General features: G+C 45.2%; 1 protein-coding gene across 1 annotated transcript in view; it reads left to right on the top strand.

Annotated features, from left to right (window-relative positions):
• The window catches only part of Lpar3 (lysophosphatidic acid receptor 3), a 66,736-nt gene extending 56,423 nt beyond the window's left edge, over window positions 1-10,313 (top strand). Inside the window, exon 3 of the mRNA XM_021158195.2 lies at window positions 8,756-10,313. Within this exon, the coding sequence (XP_021013854.1) occupies window positions 8,756-9,084 (329 nt within the window). The 3' untranslated portion in view covers window positions 9,085-10,313. The remainder of the gene's footprint in view (window positions 1-8,755) is intronic.
• The last annotated feature ends 243 nt before the right edge of the window (window positions 10,314-10,556 follow it).

The following is a 10,556-nucleotide window of genomic DNA, read 5'->3' as shown; positions in this document are numbered from 1 at the left end:
TCTTCATGAGGACAGTCACTTCTGGTGTCTGCTGTGGTAGGCACTTACTTAGTAGATATTTATTGACAGAACAGCATATGGCTCCAGTTGCAGCCTAGAGCTGATGGCTCCCAAGTCAACATTTTTATGCATTGCTCTCAGAGTTGCAACCTTGGTTCCAGCTGCTCTATACAGGTAAAAAGCCATGCGCACTCTTTTTTTTTTAATTGGGTATTTATTTCATTTACATTTCCAATGCTATCCCAAAAGTCCCCCACACCCTCCCCCACCCACTCTCCCACCCACCCACTCCCACTTCTTGGCCCTGGCGTTGCCCTGTACTGAGGCATATAAAGTTTGCACGACCAATGGGCCTCTCTTTCCACTGATGGCCGACTAGGCCATCTTCTGATTCATATGCAGATATATTGCCCGCCGCTTTTTTGTCCCCCTGGTAAGAACACGCTCAGGGCAACCGGAATCTTCTGCGGCACAAGCTTTATTGCTTACCCCATCAGGAGCCAGTGGAGAAGAGAGCCAGAGAGAGAGAGAGAGAGATGGCGGAGCCCCCTCCCTTTTATGGAGGACTGTCCTCCGCCTCGGACGTGTCACTCCCTGATTGGCTGCAGCCCATCAGCCAGAGTTGTCATCACGGGAAAGGCAGAGCACATGGGGTGGGAAACTACCCCAGCGCATGTGCAGATGGTTTGTTTACTACTTAGAACACAGGTGTCAGTGCCATCTTATAATGGCGAATGTGAGGACGGCTCCTTACACAGATAGAGACACGAGCTGGGGGGGGGGGGGGGTGTACTGGTTAGTTCATATTGTTGTTCCACCTATAGGATTGTGGATCCCTTTAGCTCCTTGGGTACTTTCTCTAGCTCCTCCATTGGGGGCCCTGTGATCCATCCAATAGCTGATTGTGAGCATCCACTTCTGTGTTTGCTAGGCCCTGGCATAGTCTCACAAGAGACAGCTACACTCTTAAGTGCCTATAACGGAACAACTGTTTTTCTCCCCCACCCCCAGACAGAGCCCTCCTCAGTTTCCTCTGCTTGGCAATCCCAGACATACACTTCCCAGCTATTCCTGATTCTTACTCTACCCTCAGTGCCTAGATCCAAGAAAGCAACATGTCTTCAAGTTCTGTCTCTCCCTCTCACCCTCAAACACCTCTCCTGCCATCCATTCCAAACCTTTTCAGACCCTGGTCAGTTTTTCAGCTGGACTTCTGCCAGTCTTCAGAGGCGTTGGCCAGGCTGGTGGCTCTCATGGCTTACCATGTTAAAGCACCCCCGGGGGAACTGGTTAAGCTGGGAGATACCTAGCTCACATCCCGTTTTCATTTGGTAGCAATGGACATGGTAAGTGGAGTCCCCTCCTGAGGCTGCCCTGATGCAGTTGGGAGCAGATTTACAGTCTAACCTCTTTCTATCTACTGAGACAGTAGATAAAGCTTGGTTATGGGATGGAAGACTTATAAGAGCTGATAGTATCAAAAAGCTACCGTGTGCAGCAGTAGTTTCCAGAATGTGGTTGGTGGGCCCACCAAGGGTGAAACTGTGTGTAGGTGAGTTGGGGTTTTCTTGTCACTACAACCAGCTACCAGACAGAAGCAACATAGCAGGGGCTTTAGAGAGGGTTCAAGTCCATCACAGTGAAAATGGTAGTGCATCGGATGTTGCTTAGTCCGTGTTGGTGAGAAGATGGGGCAGATAAGAAACGGGAGGGGTGGAGGGGATATGGAGGAGACAGACATATCCTCCAAGCACCCGTCTCCCATGTGACCTACTCCCTCCAATGAGGCCTCGTCTTCCAAAGATTCCACAGCCTGGCAAAACAGCGCCACCAGCTGGGCGAACAAGCGTTCAAAAGCCTGACACCCCCTCTCCCCCCGGGAACAGATTCAAACTGTGTGATAAAAATGAGAGCAGATTTGCGGTGTGCGGCTTAACCAGCACTCCCCCTCCCGTGCTATCTTTAGTTAGACAAAAAAAAAAAAAAAAAAAAGAAAAAAAAAAGAAAAAAGAAAAAGACTAAAAATCCCGATGAGAAAGGTCCTTTGGGAAAGGTATTCTTCCACCTTTAAAAAGGGATTTGAAAACCACTAATATAGAGAAGTAGATTTTCGAGTTTAGTTTTAAATTGGGATTTGCAATAAGAAATGTCATAGCTTCCAAATCCCAGCCACGTGCGCGCGCACGCGCGCGCGTATGGCTGAAGCATATTTTGTGAAACAAATATACTTTGACTGATGCTTTCTGCTCAGTTCATTTTTCTTCTCAGGGCCGGTTGTGAACTACTAAATTGATTTCACGATCCATCGAGCTGCTACAGAGACAGAGAAACCTTTGCCCCGGTCTTCCTTATTGGCACTCCTTTATGAACCGTACAAAGAAATGTTTTCTTAATCCTCTCAAGAAGGGCACATAATTCACGTCATTTCAGATGCTTGGGAGAGACGCTAGTCCATCATCCAGAGTGGCATCTGAGGGCATCCTAGCTCCTTTCTCTGGGTGAGATTGTTGAAGAAGGCACCTGGAGGCTGAGCTGCATAAGCCACACTCCTGAGTACTACAGAGGAGCTTGTCTAGATTCCAGTTCTTGGCTCCATCTTACGTCCTCACTGGCTTACCTGATTTAAAACCATCCTGGGGTGATCAGGAGTCCCCAGGTGCCTAGAGCTCTTTCTGACCCCTCTGCACAGTCATTCCTGACCTTCAGTACCCAGCTCCACAGACTGCTTCACCCCCAGAGCTCTTCTCCGAGAGCTGCTGGGGTCTTGGGCCTGGTTTCCATTCCTGCCAAGTCCTGAGAGGCAGGAGAGGCACTGCCCGGCCATGTGACTTGTCATAGCCTCCAGTCAGGTTCATCTGACTTATCTCCTCCACTGCTTCATGCTAAGGATAACAAAGTTGTCTAAGGTAAAGCTTGCTTGCTTACGGGGGTTATGAAAGTCCTGGAGATAAGGTCTGTGCATTAAAAAGAATCACTTAAATAATGCACAAGGCTAAGAGCCTGTGCAGGGGAGTAGGGCCTTCCATCCTGGCCTCAAGCTCAAGTGCTCTAAATATCAAGGTTCATCACCTAGGAGACTAAGATAGCGATTCTGTATGGCTGGGCTTTAAATGGGAAGCATCTAAAGCTCTAAGCACTCTGCATGGCCAAGAGCTCTGGGCAGGGGGTGGGGTAGGGGGTTGCGAGTGGTAATAATGGACTGAAGCAGGTAATACACCCTGAGGCATGTGGATGTTGCAGTAGGAGGTACTAGAGGAACTGAAATAAATGACTGATCACTGTGGGTGACGGAAAGAAAACCAAGCTAAGCTTGGAAAGAAAACTAGACTTCAGATTGGGGGGTGGGGAAGGCAAAGCAAACAAAGAGCGATGGTGCCCAGGGGAGGACCAGGTGTGTCTTGCCTGAGGAGGACCAGGTGTGTCTTGCCCGGAGACGCATTTTGAGGCTAGAGTTTGTACACTGATTTATACATGTGAACATGAGCACTTTTTTTCCCCCCCGAATCTGTGGTAAAGAATTTGATCTCTAGAGATATCTTTGTCTCATTTTAAAAGATTTTGCCTGTTTCTCCTTTTTAAATATGGAGTCAGTGATTTTGTCCATCCGGATCAAATTGCTTGAATGATTTGGGGGTCAGTTTAGAGATGGTTTACAAAATGGACTGTACCTTATTCTCACCCAGGGAATCTATGAGTCCTACACACTTCCAGAGATGCTATTAGGTTCACTGAGGGATCAGAAGGTAAATTATTAAAATTTTCTCTTATTGGGATGGGGGATTGCTCAGTGGGTAATATATTTGCTTTGTATGCATAAGAACCTGAATTTGATCATCAAAAACCATGTAAAAAAGAACCGGAATGTAGTGGTGTTTGAACACAGTCTCTGTGGTGGGTAGATAGTGGTGCCTGAACATAATCCCAGTGGTGGGTCGATTACAGGGCACATCCCTGGCACTTGCTGATGAGTGTCAAGCTCATGAGAGATTATCTCAAAAAACAAGGTGGACAACATGTAAATATAGCATCCAAGTTTGTCTAAGTACACACATGTGAATGTGCACTCCCACACATGTACCTGCACACATGCACACACACACACATGCACACAAATTCCCTTGTAATTCAGATGCCTAGCTAACATGGGAAGCTAATAATTCAACTTGATCAGTTTTTAGGCGAGGAACTGCATATGTCCTGAAAAGAAGTCAAATTTGTCTATTTTATAATGAATTGAATCTCATAGTTACATAGAATTTGACAATTCTCTAAGTGAAAAAAATTAATTAGCATATCTGTTTTTAACATTAAAATCTCCCTGTAAGCATCCTAGAATGATGTAGACAAAGGACATGCGTGGCCCAGGAAGACTCGGCCTGCACATACAGGCGTCTCTTAAATCCCTCCATTTACTTGAAGCCTCACATCCAAATCTTAGCTCTTTGTCCACCTCCATGTGACCTCCTACAGCACCCCAGGACATGTCCATACTAATCTCTTCTGTGTTATCAGCATGCGGGTTTTAGAAGACAGTTGACCCATCATGTCTTCTCCTAATCTCCAAGAAATACATTCCTAATTTCGTCCATCCGTCCCCATATAGGCACCAGTGGACTGATGCCTACGGGTTAATGCTGATTCTATTATTAGATGCAAACTTGATCTTATCATGGCTTCTTTGAACCCTGGTAGTTCCTAGTAATAATTGTGTGTTGAGACAGAATACACACACAAACACACACCATTCCTTTAAGTTTTTTTTTCCTAGAATTTATAAAAGGTTGGTAGGGTCTGACTGAACTGGGCCTTCCAGGATATCTTTCCTTTCCTAACCCACACTCACTTGAGACAGAATCACATGTGCCCCAATTTGCCCTTAAAAGACTAGGTAACTAATCGTGAACTTAAACTTCTGGTTTTCCTGCCTCTACTTCTCCAAGTGCTCTGCCACTTGGCTTATTTAGTGGGAGCAGTGGGTAGAACCCATGGCCTTATGCATGCTAGGTAAGCAACTCTACCAGCCATATCTCAGCCCTTTTCCTCCCATTTTTAAGGATTAATACAGTTGCCCACACATATCCACTACTTCCCACATTCTTTAAGAATTTTCTACTGTTACAGATTTCCAGGGCCTAAACTATTCCTGACATGTCATTTAAAATATTTTGAGAGTGTGGCATCATACCTTTTGGATAACACACAGTAGGACCCTCTAGGAACTGTTAGATCATGCACTGTGTGAAGCACGTGGATGAGAACCTGGCCTTCAGGGTGTGGGAATCTTATGTTATCCCAGTTAGTGTGTAGGGTGTGAGCCTTGGAGTGTAATACCTATTCTGTAGGTAATCAGCCCCCAGCCCCTCACCCCCTGCAGAGCTTAGGTTGTTCTTTTGTTTTTCCTTGTTCTCTGGAAACAGTACAAACAGAAGATCAACATAATGATGTCTCCTTTACTCTATGACTAACTTCACTTCTTCTCTTCATCCATCTGGTCTACCTTCACCTTCTGTTTTTCTCCTCTCTCTTCCTTACCAGACAATCTCCCTGTTGCACATCAGGAACTGACTTAGATGCAGCTCCACAGTCAGATACAACATAACAGAACCTGAGGATGGAGGAACAGCACTTCTCTCCCTTCCCTTTGCAGGAAAACACATTCCAATCCACCGCCAGGTGACCGCCTAGCGTGGAGACGGTGCAAGGTTCCCTGGTTTGAAATCCTGGCCTTGCCAGTTACCAGCTAGGTGGTGCCTTTCAGCACACCACCTGGCAGTGCGACTCAGGGCTAAAATGAAAATTGCATTAGTGCCTATTTTCAAGAAATACACTGAAAAATTAAGTGGTTAGTTCATATAAAAATAATAAAACAGTACTGACATATAATTGGGGTTCAATGAAAAGTGTCACATTACTACCAAATAAACTATTTGAAAAAAGAGAAAGTGAAATGTGTGTGTGTGTGTGAGTGTGAATGAGCAAGTATGACAAATGAGGCATCAACTTAAAGGTTTCTTTGTAGTATTGATGTCACCTGATGACTAATACAAACCAATGTGCTGAGTGAAGAATAGAGCTTTCAAAGCTTAAATACACACACACTCACACACAACACTCACTCACACACACACACATACAGACAAACACATGTACACACACTCACTCATATACACTCGCACATACATCACAAGGACGGACACACACATGCTCATACACACTCACACAAACACACATACACACACTCAAACACACACACACTCACACCACACACACTCTCACACACACTCACACACACACACACACACACACACACACTTACATGTCCTATCTGAAAACTCCCTTCTTTTCTTATTGATGTCTTTTTACTTTCCTTCAGTTCCATTGCGCCCTCTCGTTAGCTTGTAAGTTCCATGCCTATGGAATGTTACAGTGTGCTTAACAACGTCTAAATCAGGTGCTGTTTTATTCTTCCCTCCCATTATTTTCCTTTCTTTCCATTCCATTTCCTTTCTCCACAAGGACACTGGAACATTCCCACTGTTTTTTTTTTTTTTTCAGTCAGGCAATTTCATACAGGAAAGACTTTTCACATCAATGTTGGCAGCCTCAGCTTTTGATGTCTGGCTTGTTTAGCTCTTGTGTCTTGACAACATTGCAACCCTCTTGAAGAAACAGCAACAAAAATAAAATTTATTATGGAAAATACAGACCATTGGAGCTGGATTGAGCCTCAAAGAGATTCAAACCAGTGCTTTTCAAAGACTTCGCTAAGCCCAGCAATAAGAAATATGCCCTAGGATGTGGAGAGATGGTTAAGAGGGCATGTTGCTCTTCCAGAGGACCTGAGTTCATTTCCCATCACTGACCACAGGTAGCTCACCACCACCTATGACTCCAGCTCCAGGTCTGACGCCTCTGGATGCCTCCATTGGCACTCACAGTCCTGCACACACACACACCCAAACACACTTCATTAAAATAGGTCTTTTAACAGATGGGGATCTGCTGCTCCATTGCCAATGTACCCATATGTGATCTATAAAGTTAAATAAAAATTAAATAAATTGGCCTGTGTAATAAACAGTCAGTCCATCCTATTCTACCTCTTTAAAAAAAATTACCCAAACTGAATAACTGATTGCACACTCACCAAACTCACTGAGTTGTGCCACAGTGTAAAATCCCAGATGTGCCATGAAGCCCCTGATGTACAGTGGAGGAAGCCCTGTCCCTACGCTGTGGCTTGGATCCCCAAGAGTTATACAATGAGTGCACGAGGACTCCATACACTCTCTGAAGTTCACATCTAGTTCTTTACCACATGTTAGGCAGAGCAGGAAAACAAGCAAGTGTAATGGGGAAAGCAGTAGGCTTTGGGCATGTGTAATTATAAATTAGAAAAGTAACCCCTATTGTTATCTCTTACATGTCCAACTGTGGTCCAAGCAAAGCCCCACCCAGCTCAGAAGCTAAAACACTGCATTTCAGACAGTTTCTCAGCATCTCTGATCCTCCCATACAACCACGTTTATGTGAACAACAAGAAGAAAACTGCCCAGAGAGAGTTCTAACCAATGAGAGTAACTAGTTGTTGACACTGTTTCATAGACTTGGTGCATCCCATTTTCCATGTTAGCTGGTAGCTCCCTGACACTGTCTGGCTCCGGCCCAAGCATATTGCAAGCTTCAGATAAATGTTTGTTGACTTGTAAGCAGTGACATCATAAGACCACTGAAAAAGAGCCACATCATGGTAAGGAGATGGATCCCATCACGGCAAAGAATATCCTCTGTGGAGGAAGAGCATCCATCCTAAATTAGGTGTCTCCCAAAACCTATCTATCATGGGCAAAGTGCTTATCTTCTCTGCCGCCAGTCCATAGCATGATCCTATGAGTTAATCAAGAAAAACATCTCTCCCACCAGGTCTGGCTCATAGTTACCATATAAAAGGTAGCTGCTGACTGTTACCTCAGGCCATGTTAACCAGGCAGCATAATACTGAACATGTTTCAACACCACTGAACTGAGAGGTAAGGTCAGTGCGATCCAGTTACATCCAGTGGATGGTGTCCATGTTCCACCACGCTCTACAAAGCACATTTCTGTCTGTCACACTACGAGAGAATTGTTTCTTACAAAACCAATGGAGATCGCAGCAAGTGATTAAGTAAACAGCCTGTGAACATGTCACAGAGAACAGTGTGCGTTTGTGATGGATGGAACTTTGGACTTCATTAAGTCTAAAGATAATGCTGTAGGGGCCATGGCTGCCTGCCCCTGACAATGCCCATTGTACAGTGTTATTTGGTGGTGGGGGGGTGACTTGGGGGAGTTGTGTGGGGGGTGCATTAGTCATTGCTAGAATTTTCAAGGAAGTGTTTAGAAAGTCTGAAGCCAGGGACAGCAGAATGGAGAAGAATAAGAGTTCTGGAGCCCTGCATAAGCTATGAATGGAGTTGCAGTTTTCTGTTTGTCGAATGTGAAGAACTACAGCAGCCTTCTAAAGTGGTTCACTGCTGGGGCTCACGTACTTAGAACACCTTATAAATACTTTATAAAGGTTAACTTTTATCAATAATGAGACCTGGAGGAGCAGATCACCCTGGATGGCCAAAGGGGGTCCCACCCACTCACCTCTAACCGGCTACTGAAGGATGTAAGTTCCCTGTGGCCTGTGACAAAACACAAAGAAGGGGACAGGAACCCCAGTCAGCATGTAGAGGTCTGAGCAGCCCTTCTACCTTTCTTCCTGCAGGCGCCTTCGTGGTGTGCTGGACCCCGGGTCTGGTGGTTCTGCTGCTGGACGGCCTGAACTGCAAGCAGTGTAACGTGCAACACGTGAAGCGCTGGTTCCTGCTGCTCGCACTGCTCAACTCCGTCATGAACCCCATCATCTACTCGTACAAGGACGAGGACATGTACAACACCATGCGGAAGATGATCTGCTGTGCCCTGCAGGACAGCAACACCGAGAGGCGCCCCTCCCGCAACCCCTCCACCATCCACAGTAGGAGCGAGACAGGCAGCCAGTACCTGGAGGACAGCATCAGCCAGGGCCCAGTGTGCAATAAAAATGGCTCCTAAACCACGGACGCCTCCGCCCTCTTCCCCTGGGGAAAGAGCTGTTAAGCGTCCTCACCTGTCTCACAAAGCATGTGGACAGGGTTGTTTGAGGGCTCCATGCATCACTGCTGGGGCTTTTAAGTTTTCATTGTCAAGGAAGATAGATTTACGGCGTTCAGTAAAAGCACACAGGAAAGGGAGAGGTGAGCAGTGGGTTCCAGCTTGTCTGTGATCCGCTCCCAACATCCTCCAGCTCTTGCGCGAGCCATGCTGGGCTCTGTCACCATCTTGCCACCATTGTCTGTGTGTTTTCAATGATGGTGTTGAAGGTCCTAGGTCAAAAGAAGTAGTAAATAATGGTACCTGAGCCTCCTTGTGTGGCTACTAGATTCTGTAGTTGTTTCCGCATGGGTTTAAAATGTTCAGAAAAAAATATTTTAGCAGTGAACCTTGATTTCCTCAGAGAAGCCATAGCCAGGAGCTAGGTGGGCAACTGTATAGTAGAGTAAGTGATGATATTGACCGGCAGGTTGAACTTCTTCCAAATAGCGTCAAATATGAGCATGATTAGATCTTCAGTCTCGGTTATCAGGATACCGCTGAGGGGCTTGCTGGATCCCAGGTGCAAAGTAACTGCACATCGAGTATTTTAACCAAAGCTGCCAGCGTATTCTATCTTGTGGACTGAATTTTGATCTTGTATTTTTCTCCTTCAAAGACCTCTGAAAGGTAGATCAGTTAAAAACAAAAATAGTGTTCATACACATAGGCTACTGACCAGTGTTTTCTGTGTAAGACGTTTAGAGTGTGTTCTGACAAAGTAAGAATAACTTCAAGGCAGGCACTATGGTATTTATGTAGCTTGCAAACGTTTACATGTTCTCTCTCTCTCTCTCTCTCTCTCTCTCTCTCTCTCTCTCTCTCCCCTGCTGTTGTGATGTAACATTTATGTGCACAAACTACTTGTAATAAAATATTTTAAGAAGCTATGCTTTGAGATATAATGGCCTAAAATATAGAGCATTATGATTTGAAGTCTTAGATTTTTACATGCTTGATGCAGTAGGTAGGTGTACCCAAAGCTTATGTGAAAGCTACCTATAAAATAAAAATTTGCGAGGACCTGTTATCCCTTGATGAGGGCCATTATTGCTCTGTATATTATCTAAGCAAAAATACAGCGTGTGGTAACTGTGACTCACACTTGTAGAAGAAAAAAAATCAAATTTGCCATGAAGCGTGCACTCAGTGTTTTATGTGAGCATTCCGAATCTACAGCTGGCCAAAGGGTGGAGAATGGAAATTGAATTCCAGTCCCTGAATAGCTACTAAGGGATCTTTAAAGGTTTTATTTTGAGGCAAGAACCATTTTTAGTGCCCTGCATCCGAGTGTCCTATTCAGAATGGTGTCTGGAGGGGATCCAAAATGTGGAAACACAGGGTGGAAATAGATAGCTTTTGTGTTTATGCTCACACACATCTCGAGAGTGGCA

This window comes from Mus caroli, unplaced genomic scaffold (genome assembly GCF_978045245.1).
Source record: "Mus caroli unplaced genomic scaffold, Mus_caroli_1 scaffold_3, whole genome shotgun sequence".
Taxonomy (NCBI): Eukaryota; Metazoa; Chordata; class Mammalia; order Rodentia; family Muridae; genus Mus; species Mus caroli.
This window is presented reverse-complemented; position numbering and strand designations above follow the sequence as displayed.